Below are 15,000 nucleotides of genomic sequence, written 5' to 3' on the forward strand. Positions count from 1 at the left end.
TTACAGAGCTTGGTCCTGAACCAGCAACTCTAGGCAGGGGTGGGAGTTTGGAGCTCAAATTACTACACCACCATTTCCCCCATGCCCCTATATACAAGCATACACTCAATTAACCACTCCTCCATAGGAGCTTTTCAGGGTCAATGAAACAACAGAACAACATATTTTAGAATCCCAACTGGCTGGAGGCAAACCAGTTGGCTTTTTTTACAAGTGCAACTGAGAAGTTGAACCAGCGACTACCAAGATCAAATTCAACGAGTGGTCAGAACTGGTCTTGAACCAGGATGCCCTTGATCTCAAGGCAAGTGGTCTAACCACTGAGCCACATGGAAAAAGCCTTCCTCCCAATCTAATCAACCAAGAAATCTTCACTAAAATATTGAGAGTGTATTGCATAACTATATGTCATTGAGAATTTAAATCCAATGTACCAGATAATCTTTGTCAGGGTATAGACAAAAAGCATGTAAAACAACTTGTCCAGTGGACCATAATATTATTTTGTGTTTTCAGCTGCTCCAACTGAAAATAATCATAATCATTATAATTATTTTTAGTGGGATCTAATATTGCTTTCTCAGCATGAATTCAACATGAGGTCGTCAAGTACTGTACAGCAGCAAGAATCAATGCACCCAGTAATCCATGGTTTTAACACATTGTTTTGCCAGTTTTGAAATAGTTTCTATAACTCCAAATAATAACTTATGAACCCTACTCTTTCGGCGAGACATTCTTGACTTCTGAGGTAAATTTCACTTTCCCAAGAGCAGAATTTATTTGATTCAGGTTTTTGACTTGAAAAAGGTATTGAATTTTATGACCTTATTACTTATCCATAAGTTTTGAAGAATCAGGGGCCTCTTCCTCAAAAGTCCCGAAAACTTTTCGGGCCTGAAAAGCCATTTGTGAAACTCCCAACCGCTTGTTTTGGAAAGACAATTTTTAAACTCGTTTTTAAGGAAACAAAAAGAAAAAGGACTGTGAAGTTTGACGACTTAAATCCTCTCTGTTCTTAAGATTCGAAAGGAAATGTGACATGCGAAAATGTCCTGTAATGTTTCGGGACTTTTGAGAAACAGGTCCCTGGTCCCCTTTGATAATATTGTTTTCTCATCCCTTAATCTGCTCCAAACAACCTGGTTTATTTTCTTAACAAACAACCTGCTTTGTGCTTTGAATTGCAATTTTCAAGTTTCAAGCACTATAGATCGTTTTCACTGTCACGCAATAAAAAAATAAATCGAAAACCATCCAGTGGAAAAAGGCAAGAATTCGTGATGTTGTAGAAGATAAATGAAGAAGACACTTCTCCAAGTTTTAGGCCCATGCGTTTCCCCAAACTTCAGATATTCGTCGAAATGTTTCGCAGAAATTTACAGAGCCCAGTATGAAAACGCCATGTTGGTGCACATCTGTGGTGCACCAATATGGCGGCCGGAAAATAGTGTCAACATCTGTTACTTACTTTGGCTATCTAGGCGAGTGATCATCTGTACTGAACAGACAGCTATTTACTTAAGCACTTTTCCTAATACTTTAAATTCTAAAAAGGCTCAAAACCATGAGATAAATATATATTTCTCAATAAACTTGATCGTCGCCTCGTGTCACGCACCGCTATAACTCAGAAATTCAAAATGCTCTGGTTTCCAAACGAAGCACGCTATTGAGCTTTAAAATTGCAAATGGATACAAATTTACCGCCTCTTATGCCTGATGAGGATAAAAACTTTCGTGGCTCTTTAGTTTTGGATTTTAGAAAATGATGACGTCACGTGAAAACGATCTATTGGTTACAGTTTTTTGTTTTTAATGTCATTTCTTTAAATCCTGTTATAAAAGGGACATTTGAGTGATGGTATAATAGCAGCTAATGCAAAGTTGACAGAGCTGGATCTTAGTGACAATGCCTTTGGACCTGACGGAGTCAAGGCCTGTGTAAAATTACTCACAAGCCAAGCGTGTTACTCATTAACGACACTTAAACTGAATAACAATGGCCTTGGTGTTGGTGGGGAAAGGTAAGTCAGAGTAAACTGTAAACTAAGATTGTTTCTGGGATCAAAGAGAAAAATAAATCATGTGATAAAACTATATTCATTTGGATTGTGTGACTAAACAAGGAAAGTGATTGTCACTTTACTCATTCAAGAGTTGCAATGTACTTTAATTATTATCGATCTCAAATGTCCGTGGACAATTAAGGGCTCTTTTTTTCAGCTCACTTCACAGACTGTTGATTTCAGTCTGCGGTTGAAAAATTCTGATCACATGATAACATTTTTTGTGGCTCTGCGGTTTTGAAGATACTGACCATGTGGCGCTAGTCCTTCGTTCTTCCCCCGGCCGAAAAAAGAAAAAAAACCTGAAGAAAATTTTCCACCTTCTTCTCATTTCCTCAGAAAAAAAGGCTTTTCCTGGGTTACCCGTAATAGCTTAGGCTGGTTTTACTCACCGTCAACATAGTTTCACGTTTTCATCTTTGGGGAGAGCAACAGGAAATTACGGAAGCCGTTAAGTACTTAGGGCTTCTGTTGAAAATAACGTCACGAGATCACTTTTTTCAAGAATGCAGAGCTGCAAAATATGTTATCACGTGACCAGAATTTTTTAACTGCAGACTGAAATCAACAGTTCGTGAAGTGGGCTGAAAGAAAGCCCTTGTCCACGGATGTCTGAGATCGATAGTAAATTACAGTGAACCAGCTACCTTGCTTAAATGCTAGGTGGTTGCCCTGGGTATCAGGATGCTTCCGTTATGTTAAGCCAAGCCCCAAGTAGATTACTGCTCCGCCGTGCCTGGCAAATCCTGCATCCCATTCATGCACGAGGTCTAAGTTTGAGTTACTTGTCAACACTGATTTGATCAGAGGAAGTAAAATACAAAAGAATGGTGGAGTGGGTTAGGAAACACTTGGAAGCAACTGTTACAAAAGTTCTCAGGACTGCTAAAAAAGAACTGTTACAAAACTGCTCAAGGACTCAAAGATGCAGCTTAAATGTAGTTGCAGTGCTCATTGTGGGCTTGTTAGGTTGACCCCTGGCTTGAACCTTCTAAGCTTGTGTGGACCCAAAAGGGAGGGTTGTTGGTTGTACTGACTCGTAAACAATAATATCTATTGTTCACACAAGACTACAAGACTCTCTGATCACTTTTATTAGTTGTCTTGGTGAAAAAAAGGCATTTGTACCTTAATTCAATTCAGTCTTTAACATTGACTGAGGGTTTGGCCAGTAAAAGTGATAAACAACATCGTCGCTCTTTGGAGGTTGGGTGCCCGAAACATCCTGGAGCTTCCACTATTGGCAGCCAGCTCCAAGATCATATTGGAGACTGCACCGATGGCTGGCAAAACCTGACAACCCAGCCATGAGCCCCCACGCCCCTGAGAAGAATGGGCACCCGTCACACTGATACTCAGTGGAAAGCAGAGGGTGGGGAGGGAGGGAACAAAAACCGCTAAACGCTCCACACACAATGCTCCTACTTCCCGCCACACTGATAAATAAGCGATACAGCCCAAAGCACGAGGTATACCACGCATGCGCCAGTGTACTAAAACCACTGACCAATTGGCTGCAGTCGCTCCTTGTTGTTTACTTGGTTAAACTTCGTTTAACCTCATTTAAAAGGCACTGAGTCTTGAGAAAATATTCCTGTACTTTCCCCTAAATGAAGCATATAAACTGTAGATTGAACTTTATGACCTTTTAATTTAAATGTCTAGTCATCTAGCGCATTGGCACTAATTGGGAAAACTGTAAACTGAAATCAACAAATGCAAATCAAATCAAGAGTACCCAGAGAAAAGCCTCTTGGAGCAAATTTAATTAGAGAACCAAAAAATGTATATGATTCCAAATCTGAGAATTGAATCCTGGCAATATTTTTACCCTATGCTATTCTTGCACCATTCCTGCTTGTCCAAAATCACAGTTGGTTTGTTTTAAACATTACCTTTCTTTAAATGATCCTTCTATACATGTTGTTTTTTTTTCTTATGTGAATCAATAGCAAAGCTTTCCTTTGCAAACTTTGCAGAAACCTGCTTAAGATTAACTGCCATGTATATGTGAGAATCCATGTAACATTGAAATTATCTTATGTTTCGTAGATTCTATCAAAAGCTCTTATCGATTGCCACAAAACAAGCTCAGAAGCTGGCACTCCCCTACAGCTAAAGGTATTCATATCGGGCAGAAATAGATTGGAAAACCCTGGAGCCAAATCTTTAGCAGAAGCATTCCAGGTATGGTAAATGATCACTTCAAAGAAATAAGCTAATGACGATTATTTGTACCTCAAGGAGGAAATGATTTTCTTAAGGCTGGCAGAAATTATCATTGTTACAATAATTTATTAGTTTGACTTGTCTGCCACAAGCCCAACGCTATCGGGACAAAAAGCATTCATGGGTTTGAAACCCTACGCCTGGTTGAGTAATGAGGTCAATTTTAAAATGGGAAATTTAGTTATCAAATGAGTTGTTAAAAGTGAATAGGCCCTTTGCATGGCTACATGTACGTTACGTATCCTTGTCAATCAAAAAAAGTGATTGTGGTACAAAATAGTAAGAATGTCAATTTTGATGCCACTGGCGTTTAAGTGCATGATTTTAGAGTAGTTTGAAAGTTTGAAAAATGTAAAAGAATTCTGAGCTCCCATCCAGCAGCTGTTTTCCATATAAATCTCAGTTAATTTTAAACCATTAAAATCACTTTAAAATCTCTCACCTAAGTGTCAGTGGCCTCAAAAATAAATTTCTTACTTATTTCATTGTGCTCTTTCCATTTCTGGCATCTATTTTGTAGCACAACCATTTTTTAATGATTGACAAGGTCACATGACATGGTCATGCAGTGGGCTAATGATAATAATAATTATTGCCATATACTGAAACAGTGGATAGCATTCATTGTGCACGCTCATTAGCTAGTCGTACTCGGGATATCCTATCCTTTGCTATTAATCCCTAAGCAATTTGCGTGAATTTGCGCCTGAAAATATTGTAATCTTTGCAGGAATAAATGAGTTTAAAGCATGTTTTAGTGCTATATTATCTCACTGTTTTAGTATATACTTAAACAGCTATTCACCTCAATGTCGTTGGCTAGTATCCACCAAGTGCTAGCCACCGCCACTTCAGTGAATAGTTGTTAATTATTATTGACCCTCTTGGGAGAGATACAAGGGCTGATAATTTAGAGGGTTACTCTTTCATCAGAACAATATTATTTTGATGCAACTAGATTCTTTTGTTTTAATCACCCAGAAATACAACACCGCAGTTTCTTTGCGAAATAACTAACCTTATCACTAACTTGATTCCCAAAATGTATTTTTGCAGTGCAAGTACCAAAGAAAATTTATCTGCTATGTAAGGGGGACATAGGATTGGTTTAACATAGTTATGATTCTTTCTCTGATATTGCCACTGGGCCCAGTCTAAAATAAGATTGAAAAGTTAGCTGGTAAAGTAGTCTTAATAACTGGCAGGGATTCAGATGTGGGTGACATCAGGCAAATTGACTAGGTCTGTTCCTCACTGAACTACAACTTTGCACAGCTGGTTTTGTCCTATCTACAGTACTTTTTCTTAAAACAAAATACAGTAATATGCAGCTGTCCTCTTGCATGACCCTTAATATTGTTAATGATCTCCTGTTCAAAACCTTGATAAACCCCTCTTGGGAAGAGGGATCATAATTTAGTGACAAAGACCTATTTATTTGGGTGGTATTAGGTTGAGTTTTCTCTGTACATATATTTTAGTGTGAAGATATTGTACTGCAGTTTGTCTTGTTCAACCCCTTTTTTAACTGAATTTATATTTAAATGAACAGACCATTGGCACCTTAGAAGAGGTTCAAATGCCGCAAAATGGAATCCATCATGAAGGGATTGCAGCACTGGCAGCTTCATTCAAGTCCAATCCTAATCTTAAGGTTTGACTTTGTCATAAATTGTGATTAATTACATGTACATCACAATATGCGTGATTTGTATCTCAGAAGTCCGTCATTAAAAAGGCATGAGATATCTGTTTTATCCGTTTTATCCGTTATTTCATAGTTACAAGAGTTGTAACTTTGTTGCTGGGACCAGGATGTTGTTATTGTTGTTATTGTTCACTTGGCTCGGAGCTCTTGTTTCGACATACATCCATGGCAAATGACTAAAGGGTCACTTGGGTTACTCTGCTGGTACATGTACTTAGAAATGGAGTACTTTTCAGTAGCAGTGCAATTCCAATTTTCTTATCATTGTCAACACCGCTACCACCAAATTAACTTCCAGAGTATTTCATCTCTCCACCCCTCTGTGGTGGGGACTCTGGGTGGGGGAAATGAAAGACCCTAGGAATGAGGTTGCCTCACAGGGTTTTCGAAAGTTTTGTAAAGTAGCGGACATATTTGTGAAAGCACAGAGAGTGACATTTTTTGGCGCCGCAAGGTGCCTTGCAAGTGCCAAAGGTGCAATCTACCTACGGGAGTCTGGGACTGTTTCCAGTGTTTCTGGAACCCAAGAATCAGTTTCCCAGGCAAGGCTGGAGTTCACTCAAATTATAATAACAAAAAATTGAACACACCCCTCAAATATTGCCATCAAAGTACCGGACATGAAACAGGAAACGACCGGACAAGACGTGCGGCCTACGGCGTCAAACGAAAACCCTGCCTCACTACTACTATTACTCAGATACTTGTAGATGGATCAGTGATTATTCAATTTAGTGAATTTTGTTGGTGCAACCCACTTCATATTTATAGGTATTTTAAGCAATGATAACAGAAATAGCACCAGGAAGGGCATCCATGGGTGTCGTGAGCAAGACCATGGGCACTGTTCGATGTTAAATGATTAAATTCAGTGTTTGTTGAGAAAGTCCGGAAAATTCTTTCATTCTCTATTTATTACTGATTTTGCAAACCCAATTATTGAAGGATAGTTTGCTCACATTGCACAAGGGGTACCTGGCAATATAATATTGTGGAAAAGTTATAAGGTAGATGGCTGGCTCGGTTGAGCACCGGGCTGCCATGCGGGAGGTTGTGAGTTCAACTCTGGCCAGACAAACTCTCTGGGTATTTAAAATAACTGAGGAGAAAGGGCTGCCTTTGTAATGATATCTTCAAATGGTTAAACTCCCTGGTCTCACAACCCTTCAATTTTCATAACTTTCTGGGACATGAAAGAACCCAGACACTATTCACAAAGAGTTGGGCATGGAGTAATAATAATAATAATAATAATAATAATAATAATAATAATAATAATAATAATAATAACACTATTATTTGCTAACTGGTGTGCTAGCAAGTGACCACTATTTGGATTTTTTATTTTCCAGGTTCTGAATTTAAATGATAACACGTTTACAGCAAAAGGGGCTAGGGCAATGGCAGAGGTATGATGAAATTAATTTTGTCCTTATGAAATCACCACTTTTGTTTTAATTTCTTATTCAGAATCCCACCTTGCTCTTAGTTGCTACTATACATTCAATCTATATACTGGTAATAATAATTATTTTGTTTTACAGGTGTTGCCAAGCTTGATGAATCTTGAAATTATCAATTTTGGGGACTGCTTGGTAAAAACGGAGGGAGCCAAGGAATTGGCCAAGAGTCTGCGAAGTGCGGTCAAGAATTTGAAACAACTGAACCTGTCTTTTGACGAGATCAACAAAGAAGGTGCCCTGGCTGTAGTTGAGGCCTTGGAGAGTAAAGATTGTTTGCAGAAATTAGAATTAAATGGTTAGTAGTGTAGCAAGCCTTCTATGAGTTTAGCAGTCACCTTCAGTTGTTGGCACTCGAATTCTCAAGCGCATAGTGATCTGGGCCTCCGGATTTTAGTCTTTCTTGTGCACAAACCACCCAGCTATGTTGTTGCCATGCCCACTTGAAGCGTAGTTCTCAGAAACTTGGAGAAGCATATCAACCATTGGCATTTTGTCTGACCTATTTATGCCCGAAAAACGTGGGATGTCAGCGCTGGAAATAATTTTTCTTTATTTACAGGACATATGTCCTTTCAAATCTTCATTTTGGTCGGACATTTGACAAATTGGACCGGACATAATTTATTGACTGACAACACCTTGAAGAAGAGAACTCAAGATGTGCTGGTGACATGTTAGGTCATCGTGTCCGATCATAATGTGAATTTGGCCGGACATTATCAAAATTTGGTCGGACAATGTCTGATGACCGACTGTTATTTCCAGAACTGGATGTTGTCTGATCTGGGTGAGAGACAATAAAATTACTGGAGGCCATTATTCTGAGGGACCCCTTCCTCTGCTGTTGAGCTTCTTTTAAAATTGTTTTCTTTGATAACTTGCAAATAACTACTAGGAATCCAGAGTGCCTCAAGTGATTAGGTCAGTCCTCTCCAAAATCCCTTAGTGAATAACTTTCCACAGCTAAAGATTGACTACAACTGCACTACAATCTTAATCACAATGTCACTTCCACAGGAGTGATCTTAGAGTGAGTCATGAGGTAAAAACACCACTATAATTATTGTTATAAGACTATTTAAAATCAATACAATGCTATTTATCATTGCAAGATGAAAGTACTAAACTTTTTCTAAGATTGTATGAACATTTAAAATCTTTAAAAGCAACTATGCTTTATAGAAAGTTTGTATAATAGGTTCTGAGATTATAAATAAAAGCTTTTTCCTACTGCATGCTTGAAATAATAGTTCGTGTTTAATTTTTACTAGTCTGTACAAAAGAAAATTTTGAACATATTGGTTAATATTATCCTAATAATGGATGTAATATGTTTTTAGTTTAGTAGATGACATGGGGTTGCAAGTTTCTCATAATTCTACTTGTGCTCCTTCAGGAAATGCCATTGGGGAGGATGGTATTGACGAAGTGAAAGGCTGGCTTGAATCAAATGGTTGTCTGAATACATTGGGTTCAATGAGTGATGATGAAGGAGAAGGTGATGATGATGATGATGATGATGAGAAAGAAGAAGAAGAAGAAGAAGAAGAAGAAGATGAGCTTGGTGGCAGTGACAGTGATGAAGGAGAAGCTGCCAAGGAATTGGACTTTAACGTAAAAGGTGTCAGTCTTAAGCCCCAGTCGCCATTACTTGGAACGGATGAAGAAGTTGAGAATGAACTTTTAAAGGTAGGTTCTTCTTGTGGAATGATGCAGCCGAATTCTTTGCAGGGTGAGCTGGTTAGGACGGGCTGAAGTTCGCTGTGCTTGTCCAAGTAAAGCATAAGTTCCAGAGAGTTGTAGGGTCACATATTGAGTTAGTTATTTTTGAGTTGCAAGTTCTTCATAACTTGGAAAGCATATCCTTGCAATCAAGTGTGCTTCATATTAATTTTGTGAAGTGCACTTTGTTGACCATGCAGTATGTACATGTAGTAACGACAGTTTACCGAAGTGGAGGTGGCTTAGTGGTGGACATTGCAAGGTAAATATCCACCATTAGTATAAATACACAGGTGATTATACAAAATCGCACGCTCTCATTGGCTCGCTATCTTGGATTATCAGCCGATAATCACCTCGACGGACAAAATGGCTGCCAGTAGTCGTTTTGCCACTGTAAATGAAGATGATTTCGCGTTGAAATCTTTTTTTTTTCTCTTTTTTGAAATAATCACCTGTGTATTTATACTAAAACAATTATTCGCCTCAGGCTCAGTGATTATAGGTGGATATTCACCTCGACTTCGTCTCAGTGAATATTCACCGATAATCACTTCGCCTTCGGCGAATAATTGTTAATTAGCCACCGACACTGAATTGAATAGTTGTTTTAGTCTATACTAAAACAATGAGATAATATAGTGCAAAAAAGATGATTTTAACTCATTTATCCTGCAACAATATTACAATATTTTAAAGTGCAAGTCTCGCACGAGGTCCATGGAGGTGAATAGCAAAGGATATTTTGAGTTTAAGTAAGCAATAAGAGTGTGTTTTCAACGCTATCCACTGTTTTAGTATATACTAAAACTTTTAATTTTTTATTCATGCATTAGCTCATGAATTGACAAAGCACAAAGAAAGTTAAATTTTGCTTTTGAAAATTTAAGAATCCTTATCCTAGTAATTTCTTGCTGTTAAAAAATCAGGTGACCCAGTAAAAATCTATAAAATGCCTTCTGAGGATGTGATGCCATATTTCCATTATCTACAAACCAAAATGCATTTTGCAATACTTTTTAGAGACATTGCTTTTTAAATATTATTCACAGGTCAAAACGTTTTTGTAAGACGTTTGTGAGGGTTTCACTAATTGGTATTTTTCATTGCATCTCACAGAGGCATAAGCTGACAGCAGAAGATTCCAATAGAGACACTACTACTTCTTGATACAAACACATGCTGATCCACTGATTTCAGGAGTTTGCGAGCATTCTAATTCACCATGAAGAATTTTTACTTATATTTATTGATTTTAATGTTTTAAATTTACTATTGTCTCAGTGCAGAACATTTCACTGTGGCATCACGTCGCAGAAGGCATTGACATGTAAAAAGATAATTTAAAAGACAATATTTTTAGTATTGATTTAATAGTTAGAATGAATATCTACGGCGTTTGCTTAAGTGGTTTTTCAATTGAGTATCAGCAAACTGAAGCGAGTACACAAAAGACGAAACTCTTGAAAGCCAAATACGTAACCAGCTGCTTATGCGCTTATATAATATAATATAAAATATTACTTTTGTTCTTCCCACGGATTGGCTGAGAATGTGGTCTCCTATGCAACCATTATTTGGGGCATCACGCAGAGATAATGGTTGCATGGTTAGGCCTGATAATACACAACAAATAATACATATTTATTTTTTATATTTTTTTTTCTATTGAGGAGGGAACACTTTCCCAGATCTGTAATCTTCATCTCTCAGAAAAGAAGAATTGAACAGTTTTGTTTTGTTATTCATTCACGCTATTTTAGAGGACTAAAAGGTACCGTTAATTTTGCTCTCTGGTGTTTTGAAAGTTTGTGACGTGACCTGAGTCATTCGTCAAATATTTTTAATATCGGCCATTTAATGCCGTTGTTTTTCGGCTAGCTTGAAAGGTGAGAATAAAATATGGGCCAATCAAAACGGGAGGCATATTTGGAATGAATAGCAATGCAAGATATTCTGACCAATCGTACAACTGTATTTCATTAATGCAAATACCCACATCAGATCCGAGGCGAATTTGACAGTTATTTTATAATTCAGTCAACAATTTTAGAGCATTAAAAAAACGTTTGTTTTTGTTCGCAGGTATTTTCTTTTGGACAAATGACATTTTTGGCTAGCAGTAATAGTGTGAAACTCGGAGAGGTTTTTTTTGAATGAATTATAATGCAAGGTAGTGGCCAAAAAAGCTTTCTTAGTGTAAACAACTCTGGGGATTGTTAACATAGGGAGAATCTTTTATTTTCCTAGGTGTAAAGAAAAATAACTTTTATTACGAGCTGAGAATTTCATTTTTAAAGCGCTCCAGTTTAACTTTTTTTTTTCTAGCCGCTGTAAGATATGTTCATAAAAGGAGTGTGTGTTCCTCTGTATTTTATCCCATAAAATTTTAACATATTTAATTGTATAGATTTATGGCCGCAGAAGCTCTTTAACGCTACTGGAAGAGTTTTTTTTGCAGAGTGATGATTTTATTCTCAAAAGGAATTTCATTTTTTTTTGGAGGGGGCGGGGGGGGGAGGTTTTAATTTTATCATAGACTCGTAGCTGTTCTAAAATAATGCAAATTGCGTCGCAAATGCGTAGTTAAAATTTTATATACATCGACAGTCTAATTGGAAGGAGGAAGATCCTGGCACAAGAAAGACCCAAGGTTTATTTAAAGTACCATCATTGTAAAAAGCATGTCACGATAGGAAAACGTCGATAGCTCAATAGCTTCGTTTTACCAAATATGAACCACCATGCTCCAGACGAAAATTCCAGCATACAAACCACGGATCTTCCTTCAATCCAAGAGCTTTTTAGGCAAATTTATTTTAGCTGTCGGTCCCTTAAATGTGTTCATAATGAAGAAACGTTTCATTTTTGTCCAAAGCAAAATTAAAATGTTAGCTTTTTTAGTAAAGTAGTGGTAGCTAGATTGTTTAAATTTGAGGATTCCCTTATTAAAGAGTGTACGATCAATTGCACCCATGTGAGGAATAATCCTGGGTTGACTGTGACTAAGCCCCCAAGGTTGCCATGGTATTTAACCCTGGGTCTGGTTGTTCAAAAGCTAATTAACGCTAATCCCAGATTAAAAATTAATCAATTTTTCTACTCCCAAATGCTTTTCAACGCTGATATTCGGCAAAACTTTACATTAGAAAAAGTCCATCTTGAAAAACAAAAATAAGCAAAAGAAACTTTCAGTTGAACAACCTGTTTCCAGGTTCCAGTCCTCCGCCGAGCACCATCTGCATCGTGAATTAATAGCCAACGGTTCTTTAAACTGGTATTTTAAGTTTACCTTTGCCGTATATGGCAAATTAGTTATATATATCTACAACAAAAGGATGAAAGGGAGAATTGGTCATTATATTGGTGGCTAGGACTACAACAGTCCACAAAATGGAACTTTTTCCGGTTTAATTTCTAAAAGCTGATGTGTTGATTTTTGAATAAATCTTTGTAGCTGGAACGTTAGCATAAGACAACATTTGAAAGAAACTGTTCTCTAGAGTAACATGACGTGGTCTGAAGTGGGAAAACAAAATGTACAAGTTATAAAAGGTCTATTGTTACTTTCCATTCACAGAATCGCAAGCCTCAAGTTTTAAATATTACCGTGTATAGGTTAAAGTTCTCAGTTGAGGTTTCCGACTTGGTGTCTCTATCATATAGAGCCAATGAGCCTCACTGGAAGTGAATAAAACACTTGTTTGGCAACCAGTTCATCGAAATTCAACATCTGAGAAATTTCGAGCGTGGATTAGGGTTATCCTCTAGTTTTTTCGAAATTGCCTGGGAACGAGTTGTGTAAGGCTGTGCCCTTCTTCTTATGGCATTATTGCAGTCATTTATTTAGAGCGGTTTTCAATTTAGTGTCGAAAGTAATTAGCGAATTGCTTTGGTTTTGCATTACTTCACTCAGTGAAGTTCTCGCGCCACTTTTTCAACCAATCAGAAGTGAAACCAAAACCAATCGTGGTTCGCGTGTGCACATTTTCCCGCGCTTTGTGTCGGCCACGTGTAATTTCTTTGAGTTTTGATTGGTTTACTGGATTATCTCCGTCCTTTTTGGTGGGCCAAAGTTATTAGTTTGGTTTTGGTTTTACGACACTCGATTGAAACTCGCTCTATTTGTAATGATGATGATGATATTATTATTATTATTGTTACTACTGCAGTCGTTTACTGACGACATATATTTTTTCCAATTAGGTGGCAAACACAGAGATTGTGAGGGACTTTCTAAGGGCTCCAACATTGGACAAGTTGAAGAAAATTCCAACAAAACAAAGGTCGTTTCTGATTGCGGAATATTTAAGGGTAGGCGCATTAAAAGTTTGGGAGAAAATCGTCGTACACAGCCTCGAATACTGGTCTCCGCATGCTGGTTTTCGGTGGCCAGACACGCATAAGTTGTACTGTCGGTCCATCTGACTCGGTTTTGACGATTGGAAATGGAAGCTTCTGATTGGTGGATTCGAATTTTTAGTGAAATGCATTTGTTTCTGATTGGTGGAAAGAAAATGACGTCGCATAATCTACATATGCGTACTCAGTGGCATATTAACCATTAGCATTATTTTTGGATCAAAAGACTTTATAAACAAGTCAATAGTGCTGCGTCCAATAGACCACTTTCATAAATGGCGACCACGTTTACATTCTTGGTGACTTCCCTCATTTTGAAACAAATATTATTTTGAAATTTGTTCGTCTTAGCGAGGTTAGAAGGGCGTATTAGCATTAAAACAGCTTACTATATGGCTCGTGTTTCTGGCCGATATAACGCGCGCTCTGATTCGCTAAGAGCAGCTAAGCGGTAGGGTATTATTTTCCCGTAATACACCTTATTCCGAAAAGGCCGCCATTTTAGTATTTCTTTGTTTCCATACAAATTGGCCCTTTTGGCCTCGTTCAAGGTTAAATATTCTTTTGAATTTTACGTTTGAAAGGGAGGTCATAAGGACCAATTTGCATGGAAACAAAAGAATACTGAAGTGGCGGCCATTTTGGAATAAGGTGTTCGCCCACGGGCTGATTATGGATTATGCAAATTAGTTTTTCTTTGGAACCGTTCTGTTAGCCATATAATAAACAACTTGATGACCTCGATCGTTCGGCCGTTACAGCAAAATATCAAACTGAGGCCTTGTTTTATTGACCGAGCAATAGCGAGGGCAATACAGCTAGGCCGAAGTTTGAGATTTTGCTGTAACGACCTCACTCTCGGTTATTAGGTAGTTAAGAATATTTTATTTCGCCGCCATTATGAAAGAGGTCTATACATGACATAATGAGAATGATATTACTCATCGTTATATAGCTGAAATTTTTCCCCAGTAGCGCGCTCTCTCATTGGTTACTTCGAGGTCACATGACATCTAACAATAAAACTGTTTCCTGCCAAAAGTCTCTGAGCGGGCAACAGTGCAAAATCTATGACGTCAGAGGGTAACAGTGCACTGTTACCTGCGAATGTTGACCGACGACCGCCGTTGCTGTTGCGGTTGAACGTTTTTCTTTTTGTGCTATATAACAAATCACTTAATGACTGGTCCCGAGGGAAACAGTTCATTTTGTTTGCCTCGAATTGCAATATTTCCCTCGGCGTCGCCTCGTGGAAACATTGAGATTCTCGGGAAACAAAATGAACGATTTCCCTCCGGACCAGTCATTAAGTGTTTAGTGTGGGTAGGTACACGCCCAATTTGACATCCAACACGAGGTGTCTGTTCAAGTCGAAGTCTTTTCTTCTTATTTCTAACAAGAAAGTAAGGGTAAAGGTTAGCGTCGTTTTAAGCTCTGGGTAAATGTA

The 15,000-nt window shown here is 37.9% G+C and overlaps 2 protein-coding genes across 2 annotated transcripts in view; both read left to right on the plus strand.

Moving 5' to 3' along the window:
- Positions 1 to 2,046, plus strand: part of LOC138017090 (ran GTPase-activating protein 1-like) — a 3,681-nt gene extending 1,635 nt beyond the window's left edge. Inside the window, exon 4 of the mRNA XM_068864289.1 lies at positions 1,849 to 2,046. Within this exon, the coding sequence (XP_068720390.1) occupies positions 1,849 to 2,031 (183 nt within the window). The 3' untranslated portion in view covers positions 2,032 to 2,046. The remainder of the gene's footprint in view (positions 1 to 1,848) is intronic.
- The window catches only part of LOC138017089 (ran GTPase-activating protein 1-like), a 19,844-nt gene continuing 6,860 nt past the window's right edge, over positions 2,017 to 15,000 (plus strand). The window contains exons 1-7 of the mRNA XM_068864288.1: positions 2,017 to 2,027; positions 4,122 to 4,256; positions 5,851 to 5,952; positions 7,359 to 7,415; positions 7,551 to 7,764; positions 8,866 to 9,158; positions 13,398 to 13,505. Coding sequence (XP_068720389.1) covers positions 5,878 to 5,952; positions 7,359 to 7,415; positions 7,551 to 7,764; positions 8,866 to 9,158; positions 13,398 to 13,505 — 747 coding nt within the window. The 5' untranslated portion in view covers positions 2,017 to 2,027; positions 4,122 to 4,256; positions 5,851 to 5,877. The remainder of the gene's footprint in view (positions 2,028 to 4,121; positions 4,257 to 5,850; positions 5,953 to 7,358; positions 7,416 to 7,550; positions 7,765 to 8,865; positions 9,159 to 13,397; positions 13,506 to 15,000) is intronic.

This window comes from Montipora capricornis, chromosome 9 (assembly GCF_036669925.1).
Source record: "Montipora capricornis isolate CH-2021 chromosome 9, ASM3666992v2, whole genome shotgun sequence".
Lineage (NCBI taxonomy): Eukaryota > Metazoa > Cnidaria > Anthozoa > Scleractinia > Acroporidae > Montipora > Montipora capricornis.